General features: G+C 41.2%; 2 protein-coding genes across 9 annotated transcripts in view; both read left to right on the forward strand.

Annotated features, from left to right (window-relative positions):
• Window positions 1-6,476: 6,476 nt before the first annotated feature.
• Window positions 6,477-10,466, forward strand: NUDT19 (nudix hydrolase 19). Its single transcript, XM_061345898.1, has 3 exons — window positions 6,477-7,420; window positions 8,530-8,737; window positions 9,774-10,466. The coding sequence occupies exons 1-3, from the start codon at window positions 6,722-6,724 to the stop codon at window positions 9,998-10,000; spliced, it is 1,134 nt and encodes a 377-aa protein (XP_061201882.1). The 5' UTR covers window positions 6,477-6,721; the 3' UTR covers window positions 10,001-10,466.
• A 6,727-nt stretch (window positions 10,467-17,193) lies between these two features.
• The window catches only part of TDRD12 (tudor domain containing 12), a 34,947-nt gene continuing 28,388 nt past the window's right edge, over window positions 17,194-23,752 (forward strand). For all 8 annotated transcript variants that reach the window (XR_009724282.1, XR_009724281.1, XM_061345891.1 and 5 more), the window contains exons 1-6: window positions 17,194-17,217; window positions 18,385-18,546; window positions 18,848-18,984; window positions 20,183-20,302; window positions 21,676-21,731; window positions 23,069-23,154. Coding sequence is in view for 6 of the 8 variants with exons in the window: in XM_061345891.1 (XP_061201875.1) it covers window positions 17,197-17,217; window positions 18,385-18,546; window positions 18,848-18,984; window positions 20,183-20,302; window positions 21,676-21,731; window positions 23,069-23,154 (582 nt within the window). In the remaining 2 variants the exon portion in view is untranslated. The remainder of the gene's footprint in view (window positions 17,218-18,384; window positions 18,547-18,847; window positions 18,985-20,182; window positions 20,303-21,675; window positions 21,732-23,068; window positions 23,155-23,752) is intronic.

Genomic DNA, 23,752 nt, shown 5'->3' on the forward strand with positions numbered 1-23,752 from the left:
ATGCTTTCTCTCAATACGATTATGTAAGTCTTTTAATGCAGGAAGAGATCTGGACAAAACAGAAGTCTACACATGAGCAGCATTTGCTGTGGTAAGCATGCAGTAAGAGTGGGATTAGAAAATTATGTCTTTCGTATAAAACTGTCTCACGTTGAGGGAAGGACAAGAAAGGAAGGAGATGGATGGATGGATGGATGGATGGATGGATGGATGGATGGATGGATGGATAAATATGTCTTCATGTTAGTAAAGCATGCTTTCTGCTAAATACAATAGCTTTTCAAGGTTAAACTATAGCTTCTCTGGAAGAAGGTAGTATTTTATATCCGGTGGGACAAAGAATATAAAATATCCCTGAGTGGAACTCACCACCCATTTTCTGATTAACTCCATGCAGAATAAGACTAAAAATATTTTGATTTGCTACATGTTACTATCAATTTTACAAGACAACCCTTTTGTCTCTCTGTTTCACATTACACATAAATTTCTATTGGAAGAAGGTGGTCCCACAAGGATGGACCTTGTCATCCATCCTGACAACTTGCTGCTGCAGTTGGAAACAGTGGTGAAACCTGTGAACAGGTGGAAAGTCACATAGCCTTTTGCCAGCCTGGAGGCTCTGCTGCATCTTTTCATGCAGCCAAGCACAAGCATTTCATGCTGGAAGAAACGAGCCTAGAAGCCATGCAGGCAAACACAAATGAAATTACATGATCCCTGAAAATCTCTCACCCACAGACACTAGGTAGCAAAAGCAACTTACTGCTCTGTTGCAGTAATTTTGTCATAGTATCTCCTACGTTTTCTCTCAGCATCAGAAATTTGACTTCTGAAGCCTCCACAGTGTCAGGTGTGTTGGGTTGGTTTGTTTTGTTTGATTGGACTCTGTGTTTTGTTTTATTTACGTGGTATTGCATGGCATTATTTATCATATTCTTACTAATAACATCTCTACCAAATCGAACAAAATAATCCTCTAAAAGCCAATTCTAATTTAAGTACAAAGAAATGGAGCAACAATCATACTACAAATGTTTCGGTCTATCATTTTGGTCAGTTTTCCAGTATGTATTAAAACAATCACTGAAGCCTGTGATCAGTCAAGCCTGTCTTCTGCAAACAAATGTTCAAAGAACATGTACAGTCAAACTCATTGATGTGTCCCAGCATTAAGAAATTACATAGCCTAAAGCATGTCTAAGAAAACCATGAGGGTTTTGTAAGAATGGCAAATGTTGGGTGATGCAGCCACATGTAATTGTCCTGAGGAGAGGAAAAAAAAAAAACAAAAAAAACTTCAAATGCAATTCATCCAGAAGAATTTATATATAAGTTACATAAACAAGTAAGAAAGGTGGAACTGAGAAAAGAAGACAAAAGAAAACATTTAACTATTTATACCATATAAAATGACTGTGGAGTAACTGACACACCAAACATGATACTCCCTTAGCAACTTAATCTGATATGCTAATTGCATGTGTAACTTTATATATAAATATACACTTGAGCTTTAGGTCCTAGAGGGAGTGGTCTGATTAATTACTCATATAAGCCATCACTACTCAGTATAGTGAGAAATTACATGTGTGAAAACTATCCATGTAATTAAAAGCTGCAGAATTAGAACCATAATTACATGCATAAGACATGTAATCCATTATGTGTCTGCTGGCAGCAAAACATTTCCAGTTAATACTATCTGTAACCTAGTTTTCTGATCTGCTTTGATTTCCTGGAATATTGTTTTGTATGAAGGTAGCTGTATTTTTATTTTTCTTTGTAGTCAGATCTATATAATAGTGCTATAATAATAAACCCGCATTTCCTAGATGTTACATTTATTCACATTTTGGACATAATACTTGGAAAACTATACAGTAAATTTATTTATATTTATATTATTTGTTAAGTCTGCCTATTTCTTGGTACTGTATGAACTAAACAATTTGAAAGCTTTAGAATGTCATTTTGAAATAAGCCAGTTTAAGAAGCAGCAGACATGCTCAGTAAAATCTATTATTTTTTTTACATTTGAGGTTCTAACAATTTGTTCAATAATACAGCAGACACTATCTCTGCATGGGAACAAAGCTTTTACCAGATGCATATAAATTAAACCAAGACTGACTGAGTATAATCATCTCCAACTCACAGGATAGCATGTGAGCCAAATAATAGTAGACCCTGGTTTTCACCTGTAAATAATTATTAGTGATGTGAGCTGCAATTTATGCAATGAAGCGACAAAAAGGAATTAAGTCACTCTATTGCTAAGTATTCTAATCACACATACACCAAAAAAAAACCCCAGAAAGCTAATTTTACAATCAATTCTATATATCTAGTGACCTTAAATCTTTTTTCTTTAAGCAAACTAATGTTTTCTTTTTTTCATTAGCAGTAACTGAACTGGAGAGAAAAACATTGCAGTAACTTCCCTATTACTGAAATATTACCTCACAATGAATCATTATCAGTGCCATAATTTTATGGCATTTTATTTAATGTCACTTTTGCATCGCTTCAGAAGGGCTTATTTTTCAACACAGCACAATCTGTGTTTGAAAACAACCTGGAATACAAAAGTATTTGGAGTCCCTTAGGTTAACAATTGTCTATTCTGGCATACCAGCAGCAGAAAAGGCAATTGAATCCTTAATTTTTTAGCAAAAACATATTTTTTTTTCCCCATTTAATCTGAAGGGGACCTCTGAGGACCCAGTCTTCTCTTACATCTTACTGTCACACCTATCTCTAGCTAATTCTTGCTATGGGAAGACTGTTCTCTGAACTAAAGCCTCCTGTATTCCCAGCCTCCATCCTGGCCCTTGAGGCATAATGCTGGGGCCCAGCTGAATGCAGAATGCCCTTGTGCTGAATGCTCACATTACAGTAACGGGATAAACTAGCATGCTTGGGTTAGGGTTGGCAATCCTCAGTAACAGGTTTCCTCAAATTTGCCATTCTTTCTGAAATCATACAATGCTGTACAGAGTTTAAGCATAAGTGAGAGGAACTCTGAATTTTAGCACAATATATTGAAAAATGAAATCAGCCAAGTTCAAGACGAAAAAATTAAACTTCATAGATATTAACATCTTATAGATAACCTTACATCTAATTTGGCTTCAGGACATTTTCTATATTCATTTGAGCCATTTCCAGCAAGCTAGCTATAGCTTTGAGAGAGCAGATACACACATACTCACAGTGCTTAGCTTTTGCCTATCTTAGCAGGAAACTGGATGGGGGTCGAACATCACTTAGCACCCTTAATCTTTGCTCACCAAGTTTCGAATTGTCAGAAACACTCATTTTCTGAGCGTTCATCCTTGGAACCTGCTGCCACCTCCAGTCAGAAGAACTGGGTAAATTTAAGACTCTCACACTCCTGGAATTTTGCATGAGATTATTTCAGCTTTATCATGAACAGATACTGAATTATTCTTTGTAAGACAATACTGCAAGGAAGCTAGAAATTGCCAGAAACAGCGCGAATATGCTGACCCTTGGGTTAAGAATGTCATCCTTCTCAGGGGACAGAGGTACCTTATGTATCCCAGGACTGTGTGGAAAAATGTAACAACTGGAGTAGAGAACAATGTTTGCCTTAACTTGCAGTTGCACTTCCCTGTCTCTGGTCCCAAAGGACTGCTTCAAATGCTGAGAACAGTCATGAGCAATGCTATAACCACACAACTATTTCTCTACTGACAGCCCTGCTATTCGCTATGCGTTTGAGGTTGCAAACATCAGTCCACATGCCAGCCACGCATTCAATTTCCAATCCTCATATGAGGTCTCCTAAATTTAATACCACTGGATACCAGCAAAATCAAAGGAACTGTTTTCCAGGATATACCTGCTTTACTCAGTAGCACTTGAGAGACTTTAGACTGTGCTAATACAAAAACATTACATTTAGAAATTTAACAATAATCTGCACTATCCTCTATTACCAGATGTTCCTAAAGATGTTCTGAAATAATGTTCCAGGGGTCTCAGACATTGCATTTTTGCCACATTAAAGCAGTTCTATACATGTGCTGGTATCACCACCGATTCGAAAATGTCACTGTTTGTTACTGATACACAGAACCATAGAATAGTTAGGGTTGGAAAGGACCTTAAGATCATCTATTTCCAACCCCCCCTGCCATAGGCAGGGACACCTCACACCAAACCATGTCACCCAAGGCTTTGTCCAGCCCAGCCTTGAACACCACCAGGAATGGAGTATTCACAGCTTCCTTGGGCAACCCATTCCAGTGCCTCACCACACTTACAGTAAAGAACTTCCTCCTTATATCCAATCTAAACTTCCCCTGTTTAAGTTTTAACCCATTACCCCTGGTCCTATCACTACAGTCCCTAATGAAGAGTCCACCCCCAGCATCCCTATAGGCCCCCTTCAGATACTGGAAGGCTGCTATGACGTCTCCATGCAACCGTCTCTTCTCCAGGCTGAACAGCCCCAACTTTCTCAGCCTATCTTCATATGGGAGCTGCTCCAGTCCCCTGATCATCCTCGTCGCCTTCCTCTGGACTTGTTCCAACAGTTCCATGTCCTTTTTATGCTGAGGACACCAGAACTGTACACAATACTGCAAGTGAAGTCTCACGAGACCAGAGTAGAGGGGCAGGATCACCTCCTTCGACCTGCTGGTCACGCTCCTTTTGCTGCATCCCAGGATATGGTTGGCTTTCTGGGCTGCAAGTACACACTGAAGCTGGCGCATGTTCATTTTCTCATCGATCAACAGCCCGAAGTCTTTCTCTGCAGGGCTGCTCTGAATCTCTTCTCTGCCCAACCTGTAGCTGTGCCTGGGATTGCTCCGACCCAGGTGTAGGACCTTGCACTCGGCATGGTTAAACTTCATGAGGTTGGCATCAGCCCACCTCACAAGCGTGTCAAGGTCCCTCTGGATGGCATTCCTTCCCTCCAGTGTATCAGCCAAACCACACAGCTTGGTGTTATCAGCAAACTTGCTGAAGGTTCACTGCTCATGTCACCGACAAAGATGCTGAACACGACATATGGGCTTTCTACTTAAAATGCCTTTATTTGGACCCTAAATGCCTGACATAATGGACCCTAAATCTTTTTGATCAGCCATCAAGCTCATTGGACATTAGATCTTGAAAAACCTCAGTAGTTTATTAATATTTCACCAGGAAAGCAGCTTTCAGGCAAAACACATTCTTAACACAGTTAAATACGTAAGTATACTAAGAGTGCAGAAAGCAAACAAATATGGGGTGAACATCATGATCTTAGGCTCAAAAAGCCTTTTATGAGGCAATAGGCACGTTAGTGGACTTTATGATTCACTGATGAGCAGCATTCATTAAACTAGTATGAAAAAAAGAGGCTACAGTTACAACATATCCTGGGTTTTGCTTGTAAACTTGGTCACAGGGAAGGAAAGGAGAAAAGAGGGCCGACTTGTATGTCTGGTTATACCACAGCTGGTGTTCTGACAGTTAATCAGCTGGCTGACCTATTCCCTGCTGACTGCAGCCCCATGTCAGGATGAACTTCTGGCCCAGCTGCGTCTGTGTAGATCTTGACTGAATTTTTGGTTTTGCCAATTGACATATTCCATTATCCTGCTAGTTTAATTGCCTCTAAAGATCATTCAGTCATGGTGAGCCACATCTCACAAAGTACATGCTCAAACAGAAAATCAAAAGGAGCTGTCAGAGCCACATGCAGGTAATGTGAGTATTTGCCAAACAGAATTTAGCACCAGAAGGATTACAAATAGGAGGCAGATTCTCTGTGTTACATGCAAACACCATTCTTACAAAATATCTCAACGTGTCTCATCAGCTTTCTTCTGCTCAACTCCTTATAAATTCAAAAAAACCCCAAACCAATCTATGATTTTTGATTAAATGTTTAAAAATCAAATATTAAATGAACAAAACAAAATGTTACCTAAAGTGAAACGTCTATTCAAAAGACTTTTTCAAAATTTTGATATCTTGCCTGAATAGATCTTTTCTTCAGGTAGCAAAGTCCTTAGCCTCAAAGGAGCTTCTACATACTCTTCCCCCTTGAAGCCTACTAGAACAAATACAAAGAACTTGGATCATGACATGTTTAATCAAATACCTAAAATTATTTTGGTTATCAACATGCCTTGACATGGAATTGAGATAAGGAGATTTCCCTGAGGCGTGCTGGTGGGTCAGCAGCAGTATTACCATTACAAATCTGAGTCCTTGGCTCCTGACCCTGTGCTGATTCCTGGGGCTGTAACTACAGTGCCTTCAGCAATGCTGTGGAAGGCTTTGGGGTCCAAGGCGGTTATTCAACGTTTACTTCTTGTCAAGCTGTAAATATGCTCAGCGCTGTGAAACCTCAGGAAGTGCAAACTACTCCAAGCCATAGTTTTTTAAGTAAATTGAAAGCCACCGCTTCGTTTCGCTCAGCCATTCGTCCTATACCCATAAATCCTCGGTATTTCCTTAAGCTTTTGGCCTTAGAGGACACTACTTACCAGCTTAAGGCTGATCAGGACTGAGTCATTACTGACCCTGTCTGACAGGCCTCCATCCCACCAGCTCTGGGCGGAGCAGGCGTTCCCTCTGCGGAGGCTTTCCCACGGCTGCAGTGGCTCCTCCGGGAGCCCAGGTGGCGGTGGCGCCCGGGCACTTCCGCAGCGCGATCGCGGCCGCTGTACCAGCCACCGCTCCTCCGCCCCGCAACATGAACTCTGGGCTGCGGCACTGGAAGGAAGCAGCCACGCTGCTGCTGGCAGCGGGCGCCCAGGGACGGCTGTCGCGCTCCCCGCTCGGCCCCTTCGACTACGAGCTGCTGCTTCTGCAGCGGAGCTCTCGCAGCGGCTTCATGCCCAGCGCCCACGTCTTTCCGGGGGGGGTGGTGGAGGCCGCGGATTTCTCCGCAGACTGGCTGCGGTTGCTGCCCGCCTCGCCTCTGTGCGGGCTGGGCCAAGTGAGGAGTCCGCCGCCCGGTAGCAGCCGGGCCCCCCTCTTCGCCACCGATCGGGAGGAGCTGGGCTCGCCGCTGCCGGGGGAAGTCGCTTTCCGCATCTGCGCTATCAGGGAAACGTTCGAGGAGGCGGGAATCCTGCTGCTGGTGCCGGGGCCAGGGCCAGCGGCGGCCGGCGGGCCGATCCCCCCGCTGCCAGCGGATCGCCTGCCCCCAGCCGCGGAGCTGAGTGAGTGGCGGCGGCGAGTGCAGCAGGACCCGGCCTGCTTCCTGCAGCTCTGCCAGCATCTGCGCTGCGTCCCCAACATCTGGGCGCTGCAAGAATGGAGCAACTGGCTGACTCCCGTCGGCAGGGCAGGGCAAGGCGGCCGGCGCTACGACACCGCGTTCTATCTGTGTTGCCTGGAAAGGCGGCCTCACACCGCGCAGGACGGCCGGGAGGTGACGGCCTTCCTGGTAAGCGGTCCCCGGAGGAGGTGCCGGGTCCTCACCCCGCGCCATCGCAACCCCATGTTCGCCACGCCCGTGTTCGGTGGCTATACAGAGGAAGGAGTCTGCTTCGTTCCCATACAGCCCTCCTCCTCGCTTCTGCCTCAGAACAACCACTGGGCCTGCTCCCGGCACAGGTTAAACAGGCAAGCCCAGGTCTAGCTCTGGGCGTCTTCATATAGCTTTCCCATGGGAGAAAGGGATAGGTGCTTTCACCTTTCAACTGCAACCACTGTCAGAACAGCACAGTACCTGAAGTTTTGGGGCATGGGATCTATCAGATCATTTTCACCTTGCATTACTGTATTTTCCAAATGTGTACAACAAGGAATCACTTTTTAACCATTCATTGGTGCAGTAACCAATGCAAGACTGTCATCATACCCTGAACTTTCACCATGCTTGGAGAGATCCTTGTGGCATGCAGAGCTCTCCAGGGCTACAACAGCTGCTAGGAATTTTTGTCTTTCATTGTTACTTGGAATATTTCAAGTAACACTGAAATACTGTAGTACTAAAACCATTTTGGAGCTATACATTTGGGTTTTTTTACCTTTTTTTTAATCTTCTGAAGAGTTCACATTTGTTAGAATTTTGTTAAGAGTATAAATCTACTGCAAGTGCTTATGCACACATTTGTGTTAGCAAATCCACCATGTGAGATGCAGACTACAAGCAGTTTAAACACACAAACCACCACAGGGTTTAAGCATAAACAGCTGGGCATTCATGCTCTGAAAACAGCATACACAGGAAGCAGATATTAGGTACTTATAATTTTTGAAGTATCAGTAGCGACCCCTGGTAACTGAGTCACACTGGGTTTTAAGGGTTGTGCTCCAAAGATTTTTAGGCCCCTAAAACAAGTATCTGTTTCTAAACTTGGCATGCTGAGGTGTAAAACAGAAGTCTACTTACAGGAAAAAGTAATTTTTATACATGTGTTTTATCGTGGTGAGAAGATGTAGGCTGTGGCAAGCTCCTTTTCTCTTTAAGTATGTTGCTAATGGCTTTTGAAGTTACTGATACTGTCTGCTGATGAAACTATAATTTAAAGGCCTCTTTTCATCTTACAGTGGTCATCACCTCCAGAAATCATTGAACTCTTTAAATCTGAGGAAATATGGCTTGCTCCACCTCAGTTCTATGAACTATGTAGGCTGTGCAACTTCTCTTCACTCCGTGAGTTACACAAGTTCAGCTCTGACCGAGCTCTAGAAGGATGTGAATGCTGGATGCCTGTGATGTTAACTGCTTCAGATGGCTACATCCAGCTACTGCCAGGTAAGTAAAAAGATGAAAGTTCTCTGGAATATATAAAAGCTTGGAGTTGCTATGTACTCAAGCCACATTATATAAACCATCTCTAACTGTAAGGCAGATACTCTCTTAAGGGTTGTTACTGCGCACTTTTCGTACTGTTTGGCTTCCTTCTGCAATACAGTTGATATTGGTGACTGCTAGAGACAAGCTACTGCATCAGACAAACAGCACAATTATTTCTGTGCACCTCAAACTCATTGACATAAATATATTTATGAAGAAATTCTAGCATGTCAGCTTTTCTTAATCTTAAGTATGTATTAGAGCTCCTCATATTTAGTCCTTTTTAGTGGGAATTCTCAGTTCAGTTATCCACTTGCGTTTGTAAGGGCAAGTGGATGAAGCACAGGTGCATTATCAGTCTTCACAACTGTAATGATAGTATAGTGATCTAAAAAGATACACTCATTTTCCTCCTGCCCTTTCTCCTACTTTACTCTCATTAAATGTATATTTTCCTTTTTCTTAAGAAAAGCTGTACATATTGTCTTGTGCTTTAGTTTGCTTTTCTTTATGCTTTTTTCTCATAACTGACCTCCAGAACTTCTGCGTGTGTTATTAGCACTCTTGCACAAGTATAACATGCATTTATATGGCAAAACATGTTTCTTCAACAAAACACAAGTTTCTGTTCTTGGTCCTACTGTAGCCTATCCTTATACACGTGGAACAGTATTTATCTTATTCCCCACCTGTTCTATAAACTCCTGTCTGACCAGCTGTGATTATAGCATATTAGTATTATCAGGAGCACTGGAACAGTTAAATCAACACCTTTTATGTGCACTGCAGCATCCTGTGACAGATACTTCAGACATTTAAGGCTATATATTTAAATCTGAAGATGTTTAGAGGCAGTTAACTTTTGTATGTAAATGTGAAATACATTTTTACTGAGATTCATGCCATGATATTTAAAAATTGCTAGTGTCATTCAATCAAAAGGCTGAAAATTAAGTTAGGTAATGTATAACCAAAACCTTTTTCCCACCCCCAGGAGATGAGTTATATCCTGAAGATCCAGATTATACAGGAGAAAAGAAAATAATCATGTCAACAGACAAGAAGGTTGAAGATCTCATGAAAGGGGGTAGTATATTTCACAGGATAGTAATAAAAAACATCAACAATCTTGCTGTCTACATTAATATTCAAGCAAAATATAAACATATAAATCCATTGACAATAAACTCTGCCTGTTCAGATTACAATAGCAAATTATAATATGTTTGGTTTAAAGACAGAAATTTTTTAATTACGTATATATTCACTGTGAGGTTTGCACTTTTCTAATCAGTGCCAAATAGTCAGGAAAATATTCCTTTCTCCTGCCAAACCATTTTGTGTGTGCAATTTGAGTTATCAGAGTAACTAATTCTTTGAAATAGAACAGGTGTGCTAGTTACAATGTTCAGAGGCCACTGAAAATTTAATGTAATCATCAATTGTTGTGATTTCATATTAACTACACTGAACAATTACTATCATATTCTACTTACATACTAACTTTAGGAATAGCTGCAACACTGGTCTGCTGGGTTACACAGGTCCTTTTCTCCCTGAAAATTTAAGTATATATTAAGTTCAGACCAAGTATGTTTTGAGTTGAAGAACTGATTATGCTTCCGAAAGTTACCCATTAAACAACTGTAATGTGCATCTAGAAATTAATGAAATCTCCTGTTCCCTATCTGCTGACATCTCCCTATTCTCTCTTTCATTCTGGGGAAAATCGGCATATATGCATATACAGATTTATTAGCTGAAAGTCACTTTTTAAAAAGAATACTATAAAATTAGTATAATAATATATTAGATACACCTAAAAAACATTTACTAATGGTAATCTAGTCAAAACTACAGTTTTCAAAGGTAGGTAATTTACGCAAAGGTACCTATCAGATTGAGTGCATTCTCAGGTTGGTTCTCAGGGATTTCGGGTTGGTTGGTGTTGTCTTTTTTTCATGCAGTGCGTGGAATAAATGGAGCAGTGATGCGACTTCCTTTACCTGGAAGAAGTATGATGACTTGACATTAGCTAGTGAAGTTCTTCAGAAAGCTTTGTTTCAGCTTTTGTTCTGTATTTCAGTTAGAAACATCTGCAAAATGTTAATTAAATTGGTTTATTGGATTGGAAATAAAACATGCCTTTTTCTTCTCTCTGAACATGCTCAGGCTGTTCTTGGATTTTCAGACCTTACTGAAATTTGTATACCTCTACAAAACATGGGTCACACGAAGCAGAATATTATGCAGTATGTTATCTTCTTCAGAATATTCTGGCTATCTCTTCTGCACATGAAGACAATGGGATAATTAAAATGGAGAGTAGAGGAAACAAAGAAAATACCCTGTAAAGCTGTCTTACATGATATGGGCAGGGGCATCTTTCACTAGACCAGGTTGCTCCATGCTTTGGCCAGCCTGGCCTTGGAACACTGCCAGAGATGGGGCAGCCACAGTTTCTCTGAGCAATCTCTTCCCTTGAGTCACCACCGTCACACTAAAGAAGATCTTCCTAATATTAATCTCAACTTATTACCCTCTGTTAAAAAAAAAAAAAAAAAACCACAAAAAACCCCACAAAACAAAAAAGCAAAGCAAGCAAACAAACACAACACCAAAAAAAAACAAAACTTGAAAGCATTTGAACCGTTTTATCTGGAACTTGAGAGGAATACTCAGCTTGAGGCAGTTATGTGCCAATGCCAAACTTAAGCGGTTCGTGGTAACTTCAAGCTAGTGACTTCAGAGCAGAAGTTACCTGCAGTTTTAATTTACCATTTTGTGTTTAGCTCCGTTAGAGAGCACAGCTTCTCTGGGCAACCTGTCCCACTGTCTCACCACTCACAATAAAGAACTTCTTCCTTACATACATAAACTAAAGCTACTCACTTTTAGTTCAAAATCATTAACCCTTGTGCAGTCACTACAAGCTAGTCCAATCCTCTAGCTCCCTGAACAACCTAAAGTTCAGTCTCCTAAGAACTCAGGGATTTCACTTTACTTTACTTTATCCAGTCCAAATCCATAAAGATCATTAATTCAAACATACAAAACTATATATAAGAAAATACAACAAATTAAGAAATTATTTAATCTGAAATGGCTTTGATTTCACAATACAGCCTTAGAGTTCCTCGAGAGCTTCCTTGATGATCTTTTTATTGTTATATATCACAGTTGTTCTGTCATTTTACTTTTGTGGTAGAAAGCAGCTATTAGGAGAAGATAGTCTTAGGAAACAAGTTACTCTGCAACACAGATACAGGTTAGATTCTTACGTAAGTTTTTACACCCCTGCATGCAGCGGTAGATTTATACGTTTAATTGTAGGCTTTGCTGTGTCAGCAACAGTTACTTCAATATTAAATCTGCATCTTAAAGTGAGCAGTCTGCCTCTCCAACTTTAATTGACGCCCGTAACTTTTTCTTTTCCACCAACAAAAGCAAAATGGTCCAGGAGGGGGCGCTCGAAGGCCACGAGACAAGAGTTGGAGGAAAAAGTATATAGAAAAAAATATATATATATACACACATATATACACTATTTTAGACAGAAAGTTATGATGAAACTTAAATGCAACCCTGAAAGGCTTCTAAGCCTATATACATACAGCGAATAATAAGTATTCAGTAATATTGAGTTAAAAATATTAAAGCTGTAGTTCCAGAATACTGAGGCCATCTTAAGCATGGGCTTCTGCCCAAAGAGGTGTGGGGCTTCACGTCGTAACTGTACGTTTCATCCCCTTCCCTTGGGCCAGCACCCTGTCCATGCCCCCTTGTGCAATATTAAGTCAGGCCTAAACCACTCTATTTTAAGCCTGAATGGAAATGCTTTACAACTGAACTTGAGATAGAGACTAAGCATTTCCCTTAAGCCCGAAATAGGAGTTAAACTTCTGTTGTGGAAACGCACGTATTTGAGTAGCACAGCTAAACTCCAATATGGCACTACCACGGGTTTTTTTTACCCCATCTACCTATTTTTACACACCTTTGAAGAACATGCTCCACTACAGTCTGCTTCCCCTGGTAACACACGTATCACAGCAGCCCCGGCTACCACCGCTTAACATGCTGCCGGACGGGACCCCACCTCAGAAGCACCCTCAGCCCGCTGGTCCGCCATATTCCCGCGCAGCTCCCGTGCAGCTCCCGTGCCCTCCTCGGGCACCAGCTCAGCCAGTCTCACCCCCTCAAGCCCGCAGCAGAACTAGTAGTAAGCTTGTCGGTTAAAGCTCGTTTATCACAACAACACGCTGAAGCACGTGAAAAAAACCCCACCTCACCGCTACCGCCAGCCCCCTCCGGCCCCTCCTCACCGCCCGCTTATGGCTGGTTTGCGAACGCGGGAGCGGCGATTTCTGGAAGCCTCGGGGGCGAATGAAGAGAGAGTGCTTGTGAGTTCTGGTGGCTCTGGTGGCTTAAGGTTAGCGGGTTATTTTTATGGGGGGGCAGAGCGTGAAACTAAAGCAGAATATGAAGGAAGCTTGGGGGAGGGAGGAAGCATAGCAAAAAGTACAGGTTCTTAGTAGCGTTCCACATTTTACTGAACTCTTCTTTGTGCTGTGCTTGTGATATGTGGGCCTTTTAAGTAAAAGCCGACTAGAGGAAAGGAGATTGGGGTAGCAAGTTGATTTTTCTAGGTGTGTGTGGGCCAGCCATATGTTGACCAGAGGCAATCTTTTCCCATCCAGTACGTCTTAAAGCAGCAGTTTGAGGTGAGAGGGTTAGTGCCCTCTTGTATGCTTCTTTATAAGGTAAATAGTATTAGGTAGGGGACTTGAGTAAACGTTTGTCAATACTCAGTTCTTACTAAAAAGTAAGAACTACGTAATGTGTTAGTAATGAATGTGTTAGGAGAGCCAGCCTTTTACATGGGTGTGCTTTATCCTTGATGCTTTTATGTTCAAACTATTTATGTAGTTCTTTAACCTGGTAATGTTTGCCTGCAGCACTTCTTGAGCTCTTATTTCAGGGCCTACCAGTTATTTTGCTCAATTAATTTAATGAGTTATGACTTTAAAATTTAAGTGGGTAGAAATGTAGTATCACTCCTTTAAGTGACTGATACGTAATTCTAGTAATATCAGATAACTTAATATGTGTGTTATCTCTATGTCTATTTACACTAGACATTAGGAAGAAATTTTTTACTGTGAAGGTGCTGAGGCGCTGGCACCGGTTCCCAGAGAAGCTGTGGCTGCCCCATCCCTGGCAGTTGTCCTGGGTTTAGCAGCAGCAGTCATTTTTTCTCCTTCTTGGTAGCTGGTGCAGTGCTGTGTTTTGACTTTCGGGCTGGGAACAGAGCGGAAAAAAATGATGTTTTGCTTTGGCCAAGGACGTTGTGGGCCTCATGCTCTGCCAGGGAGGAGGGAAGCCGGGAGGAAGCAGGGACAGGACACCTGACTCAAACTGACCAAAGAGGTATTCCATACCACAGCACATCATGCCCAGGATGTAACTGGGGTTACCCGGAAGGACAGGGGGTCTGCCAGGTCGGACTCGTTCGGCACGTGGTATTGTACTCTTTTTTTCCCTTGCTATTATCTCTTATCGTTGTTAGTGGTGGTAGCAGTGGTGATTTGTGTTGTACATTGGTTGCTAGACTGTTCTTATCTCAGCCCGTGGGAGTTGCATTCTTTCGATTCTCCTCCCCATCCCTCTGGGAGCGGGGAAGGGGGGGCAGCCCCTGGGGAGGGGGTGGGGACTGTGGGCCTCGATTGTTTCCAGCCTGGCACCACTCACTGGGAGTGAGTGCACAAGTTGTCTGGCTGGGGTTAAACCACGACAGTTCTTTTTGGCGCCCAACATGGGGCTCGAAGGGGTTGAGGTAACGACAGATCTGACTGGATTAATAGTCACTCGTCACAATGCTGATTTATTGGCTCTCAGAGTTGTTCCTCTTCATCTCACAGCTTCAGAGTGTTGTAATTTACTTAGAGCCGGTATTTGCTGTGTTAGTGTTTATCAAGTGTGGGGCTTGGGCTAGGGTTCCTGTCTCAATGTACTTTATGGCAATGATTTGCAATACGGGTGGGCTCCAGCAGCAGGGCGGGACGGACGTAGCCATGGACTGGTACCTGGCTGTCCGGCTGCTCCTCACGGTCCTGGCCCTGGCCCTCGCCCTTGCCTCCGTCTGCGTGAGGCTCTGGGAAGCCGAGGGGGAGCAGCCCTGGGAGCCGGCAGCTGCTGAAGCGGCCCAAAAGAGCGGCCCCAGGGACCAAGCGGGAGAGGGACCGGAGGCCGGCAGGGAACAGCTGCCGGTGGAGGAGGTCGGGGTGGTCGAGGAGCGGAAGGAGGCGGCTGCCAAGCAGCAGGTGAAGGCGACGGAGGAGCTGAGCCCCGCAGAGGAGCCGAGCCCCGTGGCTGAGCCCTGCCCTGCAGCAGCCGAGAGCATTCCCTGGAAGCCGCCCGCTGAGCCCCAGGAGGACGCAGGAGACCCCGCAGCATTTCCCAGCAAGGCAGAGGAGGAAGAGCTGGACTCAGGAAAAGAGAAGCTGGTAGTGGGAGAGCCGGCAAGCACAGCAGCTACACCAGCCCTAGTGACAAGTACAGCAGCATTGCTTGAGAGTTCTGAAGGTTTTGAATTGCCTTTGGGTATCCTTGGGACCTGCCTGCTGACTGTGATGGTGTTCACCATGTTGGCACACACACAGAGTGTGTTTTACCCACCACCATTGTGTCTAATCTCAAAAGTTAAGCAGAGTCAGGTCTGGGTCTTGTCTGGGGTTAGACGACGATATGGGAGGACCAAGAGGTTTCCCCCAAGGCTGGACAATCATGAGTGGCAGAGCATGTGGGACAGTACGGGCAAGTATCTAATCCACTGCGCCCCTCCAGTGCTTTGGAAACATTGGAGATGGAAGGCAGCTGTATGGAGCCCCCAGCAACAAGCTGCAGAAACTGCTGGAGGGGACAGTGAATTATTTTGAGCCTGGTGGGCCCATGACCCTTAAGGCCATCAGAGCAGAGATGCAACATAGAGAGGGACTCATGATCAAGGGGTGGACTTAGCAATGGACACTATTGCCCAGGTTATTCACAAGTGTGAACACTGCACACAGTCTCTCCTGCTCTGGAAGAGTGTTACAAGAGATGGAGCCTGACATTCATGGACCAGACAGACTCAGCAGCCTTATAGGGACTGGTCCATGCACTAAGATAAGAGTGTACTTAGATAAGAGTGATGGTATATTGAAAATGTGGGATCTGAGCATGACGTGAATGGTATGGAATAAGGGGTGGATAATGTCCTGGGTTTAGCAGTAGCAGTCATTTTTTCTCTTTCTTGGTAGCTGGTGCAGTGCTGTGTTTTGACTTTTGGGCTGGGAACAGAACTGAAAAAAATGATGGTTTGGTTTGGCCAAGGACTTTGTGGGCCCCATGCTCTGCCAGGGAGGAGGGAAGCTGGGAGGAAGCAGGGACAGGACACCTGACTCAAACTGACCAAAGAGGTATTCTGTACCACAGCACATCATGCCCAGGATGTAACTGGGGTTACCCAGAAGGACAGGGGGTCTGCCGGGTCAGACTCGTTCGGCACGTGGCATTGTACTCTTTTTTCCCTTGCTATTATCTCTTATCGTTGTTAGTGGTGGTAGCGGTGGTGATTTGTGTTGTACATTGGTTGCTAGACTGTTCTTATCTCAGCCCGTGGGAGTTGCATTCTTTCGATTCTCCTCCCCATCCCTCTGGGAGCGGGGAAGGGGGGGCAGCCCCTGGGGAGGGGGGGAGGATCGTGGGCCTCGATTGCTTCCAGCCTGGCACCACTCACTGGGAGTGAGTGCAGAAGTTGTCTGGCTGGGGTTAAACCACAACAGCAGTGTGCAAGGCCAGCTTGGTGGGAGCTTAGAGCAACTTGGTCAAGTGGAAGGTGTCCCTGACCATGGAAGGGGGTTGGAATTGGATGAGCTTTAAGGTCCCTTCCAGCCCAAACCAGTCTGGGATTCTGTAGGTCATTTAATGGTTTCGTATTTCTCAGAGAGATCAGGAGAGGTTATTTATTCTTCTTACATGTTATTCCTGAAATGAAAGCATTTATTTTTTAATTGCTTAAGGCAGCACTATGTATCTCATGGTATAGTTCAGGCTTACAGACTTAGGTGAAACCTGGAGGGTATGCTTTTAACATGTGATACAAAGGTTCTTAAGTATAGTTTTAATTCTTACATTGTAGTGTCATGCTGAGAATAACTAGTGCCATCTATTAGCAAAGCATATTGCTTGTTATGACCACAACATAGAAGTATTGCTTTTTATGTAGTATGTCTGGGGACAAGTAGCAAAAATACATAGCCTCGCTTTAGGTGTGTGCTCTGTAGATAAGCTTCAAAACAAATGATGTCTTTAAAATGGTTGATTAAACGTGTGATTTTTTTACAGTAGCTTGGAGAAAAACTTATCTGAAAAACATGGAAGTCTTTGCATTAAAGGTATGCTGGCAATTTTTAAAGTGTAAAGAATTGCTGTTTGCTTATTTCAGCATAGTTCTATAGAAGCCAGATTTACAAGTAAGATAATGCCTCTGTATTTCCCTTCAGCAGCACTTTCTACGTTTGTGGGGTTGTATGTGGAATATATGTTGGGTTTTTTTGCCATTTCTTCTGGGTGTTTATGTTGGTCTCATCTCAGAGGAGGGTGGTAGGGATACAGCTGAAACCTAAAATGGAAGATGTGCAGCATGATTTTAGGTGAAGCGTAATACAGTACTAGATTTTACTGAATTCCACAGAAGAGCATGGAAAAATTTTCCCAGACTACATCCAGGACAGCTGACCCAAGGAATACTGTATGATGTCATTCTTAGCAATAAAAGCCATGGGAAGCACAAGGAAAGGGTGGGGTCTGTGGTTATCAAATTTGTTTTCCTAAGTCAGCATTATGTGTGATGATGCCCTGTTTTCCTGAAAATGGCTAAACATTTGCTTGCCAATAGGAAATAATGAATTCATTCCTTATTTTCCTTCGCTTGCATCTGCAGCTTTTGCTTTACCTATTCATCTGGGTTTATATAAGCCCATAAATTTTCTCACTTTTACCCTTCCAATTTTCTCAGACATCACACTGCAGGGAAGTGAGGGAGTAGCTGTGTGGTGTTTAGCTGCCTATTAGGATTAACCTAGATTAGCTGAAAGACTGGGATATGAAGGTTGACAAAGGCTGAGCAGAAAGCTATGACCTGGTTTTAAAAAATCTGCCTTTTAGACTCTCTGAGCATGAAGAAGAGTCCACTGGTGAGGTTTGAGGTGTGTTTTGTGTTTTTTAAACATACTTCTTGCATACAATATGGAAATAAAACACATTATGTGTTTGCATTTTACCCACTGCTTGGTTTATTCAGCTTCTTAGGTAATGCTACTGCTAGACTCTTAATTCCAGTGCTAAAGACACTTGGTAGCTAAGAAGTCATTTAATGAACTAATGGTCTGAAGTTGAAAGATATTTTTGCCTGTATGCCAAGTATCTGTTAACAATAATTTTTAAGATGCCTCACTAAAGATTTTAAATTTTATTTTTACATTTGCTGATAAGAGATTCTTAAAAACATCTTACTGTTGTAGCAGGAGCTAATTATACTTGTTATCTACTCCTTGCCCTAGGTTGAAGATCCAGGTTGCTTTTGGGTTACTATGAAAGAATGTGGGCCTTTTGTAGTTGATGAAGTGGCATATAAAAAACTGAATGATGAAATGAATCAGTTCTATGACAAATCTTACAAAGATGCACATGAAGTAAAGCCAGTAACAGTGGCAGAAGGCCAGGTAAAATTGTTGCTATATTGTGCCGGTAGAATAATTTGTTGCTTACGTTGATCTGGGTATGAGGTATCTAAGACACACATTAATCGTCTTAAATATTGCTATATAGAACAGTAGGTAATGGCATTTCTATGGGTTATATCTTCTTACCAGTAAACTCCAAAGTTACGTAAGCCATGATGCTTGCATTTTAAAAACAAAATTGAGTGCTATATAATAAATACTATATTCTTGCCTCTAAAAGGAACCTTTTGAGTGTAATTTTTCTCCATTTACAAGAACCTGTTGTTTTGTTCTTTCTTAGGTTTGTGTGGTTTTCTGTGAGGAGCTCAGATGTTGGTGTAGAGCAGTTATTAAGTCGGTCATGTACTGTACAGATCATTATCAAGCGGAATGTTTCCTTGTGGATTATGCAAAATACATTTTTATTAAATCAAAGGAGTAAGTGTTTGGGGTTTTTTACACTGTGACTGAAATACTTTTATTAGTTAATGCGTACAGGTAGTATTTATTTAGATTGATAGTGACAAGGCTTTGATTTAAGTGTTGGTTGGGTCCTCAAGAAACTACTCACAGTATGATAGGCCCTTGCAAGTGTAGATGCAAGCCAGGCTTTGTTTTCTGAATTTGTAAAGATGATTTCTATTGTAGGGTTTTGATTTTTTTTTTTTTTAAGATTTGAAATAGAAATAATGTCAGCTTGTTATAACTGAAATGTATGTTTGCTAGTTAACATTAGCTATGTATACTTTCCTCCCTTGTAAAATGGTTATATGTAGCCTAACCAGTTTTTGATCTAGAAAAAAGTACATGGGTTTTATAACTTGTTTATTAAGATATGACCGACTGTCTTGTCGTGGTGAAAAAAAGTTGAGTTTTTGCAAGCTCCATGTTTTTAACAAAACCACTGTGAAACTAGCTTTTCCTAAAACCTTAAAAAATGTGTTCTATAAAGTAACTATTCCAGCTTTTGGCTAGATTTAGAGCTCATTTCCTGAAAAAAATACACAATTTTGAGTAAAAAAGCTTTACCAAAAGTTTTCCTGTAGCAGTCTACAAAATTAAGAATGATTATTTAAAGTATTTTAAACTAAATCTGAAGTTTAATGCCATGAGTTTAAAATATGTTGAACTAGAAGTTAATGTGATACTTGCTGCTTTTTCATTATAGAGAAGAAAAAAATGTTACACACAAAAGTGTAAGTCTGACGATATTTTTGTTTGTTCATTTTTTATAATTTTATATGGATCACTATATATGGTGGCTTGCTGGTTATTAAATGTCTCCAGCCAGACTAAGTGTAAGGGGTGAGATTGATGTAGAAACATAGAATAGTTAGGGTTGGAAAGGGCCTTAAGATCATCTAGTTCTGACCCCCCTGTCACGGGCAGGGACACCTCATACTAGACCATGTCACACAAGACTCCATCAAGCCTGGCCTGGAACACTGCCAGGGATGGAGCATTCACAACATCCTTGGGCAACCTGTTCCGGTGTCTCTTTATAAAGAACAAATTCTTTATGAAAGTGAGCACAAATGAAAATGAGTGTGTATATTAGAAAGGTGGATAAGAGACAGTGACTTCTGGAGAGTAAAATCTACTCTGTAAATGAGATTATGTCCACTTCTGTTTTAAGCATTCGAGTTGCTATGGAACCATTTATGCAGCTCCCATATAGAGCAAAGAAGTGTAGACTGTATCGCACAAGGCCAGTGACACTGCGTATCGACTTGTGTGAAGGGACTGCAAAAATGGTGTAAGTAGAATTTAATGATTACATTGTGTTCTTAGATACCTTAAGTGTGAAGTTGATTTGTTGTTTTGGGGGGGGTTTTGTAATATTTCAGGAAGAACATAGAACCAGTTTTCTAAATCTTTCTTGCTGTTTCTTTAAACAGAACTGCTTCTTTAACAATTCTTCCTTAATGATTTGGGGTTTATCGTTCACCTGTTTTGGTATTTATTTAGAAACCTGTGGAAGTTCATACAAGTTTCTGAAACCTACTTAGTAATCTAATCTATCCTTACGTATTGTTCTGTACAGATGTTCATCTTACTCCTGATACTCCTTCTCTTGTGTGTGTGGTAGTTACATGTACCTGAAGTAAAGTTCTATACCTGTATATAAGTAGCTTTAGTTTTTCCTATTGTTTTTTTTTTCTGAACATATTTTGGATTCCTGTTGTGCTTTTTTTATATTCATGTTAGTACTATAGTCCTTCAAAGCTGCGGGGGGGGGGGGGGAGAGGGGAGTTTTCACTGGAGTCTGGTGGTAAAGAAAAATGTTTTTGTATCCTTGAGTTACAGGGTGCTGTTGTCAAAGATCCTGCCAACTTGAGATGGACATGATTAGATCACAGAGAAATACAGCTCTGCAGCAAGAAAGCTGCTTTAATTTGTGTTACTAAAGAATACTCAAAACAACATGTAGTCATGCAGGTTTTTGTTGGTTTGCTTTTTTTAATACTCTTGTTTGGAGGAAGAAATTAGTATCTGACTTCCTGTATTCTGACAAAACAAATACTAGCCAGGTTTGCATAGAAACAACGTATGTCTTCAATGGGCCATCATTGGGAATTACCAGAAAAAGCAGTAAATAGACACATTTTGTTCACAGTGCTGTTCATTTAATTCTCTTTTTTAAAGCTGCAGAAAATGGTGAAGAGTGAACCTGATTTTCTGCTACAGACTTTTCAGTCTTCAGCACTTCAGTATTTAAGTGCTTGTTCAGAATTGCTCAGTATCTATTAATGCTTTACAGAAGTGGATTCTTCCTTTCTTTTGGGTTATTCTGTTTCATTTGTAACCATATTTTACATAAGCCATCATACCTTGACAAAGCAATATCCAGTAACGTCAGCTCATTTTATTGGTGAGCTGAAAAAATATTATCAAGACTAAAGATAGATTCTAAGTAGGAAGAGTCTGATGATATGTCTATTTGATGTGCTTCTAAGTAGGAAGAGTCTGATGATATGTCTATTTGATGTGCTTCTTAAGATCTGGTGTGGCTTGGAATAATTTCTTTACCTACTTCCAAAGTTAGTTTGCCTTTTATTTTTTTTTTCCCCAAAACTGCCATTTTAATTTTTTATGATGTGGGATAACTGGTTGTGTTTGTTTTCCTAGACCAGCCAAACGATGGGATATTGCTGCTACATGGTATTTTCAGAACCTTCTCAAAGGTAAATAAGACCTGCCAAAATCATAATTGGCACTATTTTTGGAAAAACAAACTGTTAGAGAAATGTAGTACTTGTGCTTATACATTTTATTATATGTAAAAATGTGCATTAAAAAGAGCAGTTACGTACAGATTTTTGGATGGACTGAAAAAGGCAAAAATACTTGAGCCGTGTCTTGAGTACTGTGGGCTTCCACGCTGTGTAAATTTTGATAGCTGATCAGATGATATCTGGCTCTTGGATAAGCTAGATAACATAGCACATAGCACTCATGCAACATCTGTTTTGAACAGTGGAGCATTTCTGTGTATTAAGCATAAATCATTGACTCGGCATCATAGTGGGAGTTTTGTACAGACATGGCAAGATCTGTTTTAGGAGTTTATGCATTCGGGTTTTTTTTTGATAAGGAGGCAAGCACCAACTCAGAAAAGGAGCATCTGTTACGTTGTTAGCAAATAGATGAAGCTCAACTAGTTACTTAGTAAGCTAGAACTGCTTTTTTCTCCTGTCTATTCTTGTCCCCATGTTTGGTGTTTCAGTAGGTTTCCCAGTCTTCTTCATACAAAACCCTCTGTTCTGCTCATATGCTTTGACCTGAAAAACTATCTGCTTACTCACAAGTAGAACAAATTCCACGTAAAATGTATTTGGGAAGGAGAGGATGAGTTTATGAAAGCAGCAGAGGATCTTTAGGCTGATAATTTCACAAGCTAACTGAGACAGAGCAATTCTTGCTGTTTACTTCTCTCATTTAAGTGTGACTGTGCAAAGTAAAGGTTAGTAGGGAGCAATAACTTCATCAGTATTCCCAGACTATATCATAAGTAGTAATGCATATATTTTTCTAATTGCTAGCACATCATTATTGTATGCAGAAGTGCTTCAGAATTTACAAACATAATTTTATCAACTTTGTTTGCTTGAACAAAGAGTCTAGCCAAGCTGTAAAATGGTGCAAATATAACTGCTTTCAAGAAAACTAAATGTCAAGTTTGGAAAGTATTTATTTTTACTACAGATAGGGTCTAAAACTAAGACATTTAGTGCAGAACCAAGTCTAGCTTGTGGAGAGGTCATTAATCTGTATTGTCTCAGTCTTTCGTCAAAAGACTAAGGCAAACTTAATTTTTGTATTCTTAATCTTTTACTGCTGTGTTTCTTTATTTTTTCATTTAAAAGTTACAATGTTTGTGCTAGCATCTCTAAAGAAATAGGTTACACATTTAATTGTGGTTTCTGTTTTTGTCTATCTTGGGAAGTACAAGTGAAACATACTGCTGATTTAATTAGGGTTTAATCTTTTTACTTGTTCTTGTGTTTATTACTGTATTTAGCCTCTACCCATATGAAAGCCAAGTTGTGTGCCATAGAAGATAACACATTTGATGTTTTCCTTTATGTGACGATAAAAGACGAAAAGGTAAAATACTTATTTATCTACAAACCTATTCATACAATTTGCTATGTGAGTTGTGACTTTAACGTTTAAGACTGAAAGGCATTATTTACAAGTGAGTTTTGTAATTTCTGTCAGGTACAGTAGAAGCTACATCATAACTTTTTAAGAGTTTTGGTTTATACTTCTGTTTCTTGTAAACTTCTGGAGGAATTCCAAAAGGCAGAAATTCCATTTTATTTAATGTGAACCTCTTTCTGGAAGGCATTGACAGGCCGTTGGAGTCAAGCAAGTACTTCAAATGTGAAGTGACAATTCATTTTGTGAATTATTTAGTGTACTTTTGTAACTTTTTGTGGTATCATGCTTAAAGATGTTTCAATAAGGCAGTAGTATAGTAGTGTAAAAATAAATAGAAGTTCATGCTTGCTTTTGCATAAGATGGAATCCTCAAACTTTTGCAGGTTGGGGGGAATCAAACCAAGCCTGGTTCCGCTTGCCAGAATGTGTAACTTGTGCTATAGCTACTGGCAGACTTAAGCAGCTGTATGGTAGATAGAAGTGAATGTATCTTAATACTGCTTCTACTTGGAGTGCTTTACAGAGGCTTTTAACACTGGAG

Source organism: Neopsephotus bourkii, unplaced genomic scaffold, assembly GCF_033783945.1.
Source record: "Neopsephotus bourkii isolate Nb327-2 ecotype Australia unplaced genomic scaffold, CSIRO-AGI_Nbou_v1 NB_245, whole genome shotgun sequence".
Taxonomy (NCBI): Eukaryota; Metazoa; Chordata; class Aves; order Psittaciformes; family Psittacidae; genus Neopsephotus; species Neopsephotus bourkii.

Excerpts from the sequence above, each read along its gene's own strand:
- NUDT19 (XM_061345898.1), top strand. The coding sequence starts at position 6,722 with ATGAACTCTGGGCTGCGGCACTGGAAGGAAGCAGCCACGCTGCTGCTG. Across the intron at positions 7,421-8,529 it reads GGGAGGTGACGGCCTTCCTG|TGGTCATCACCTCCAGAAAT; the intron begins GTAAGCGGTCCC and ends TTCATCTTACAG. Across the intron at positions 8,738-9,773 it reads CTACATCCAGCTACTGCCAG|GAGATGAGTTATATCCTGAA; the intron begins GTAAGTAAAAAG and ends TCCCACCCCCAG.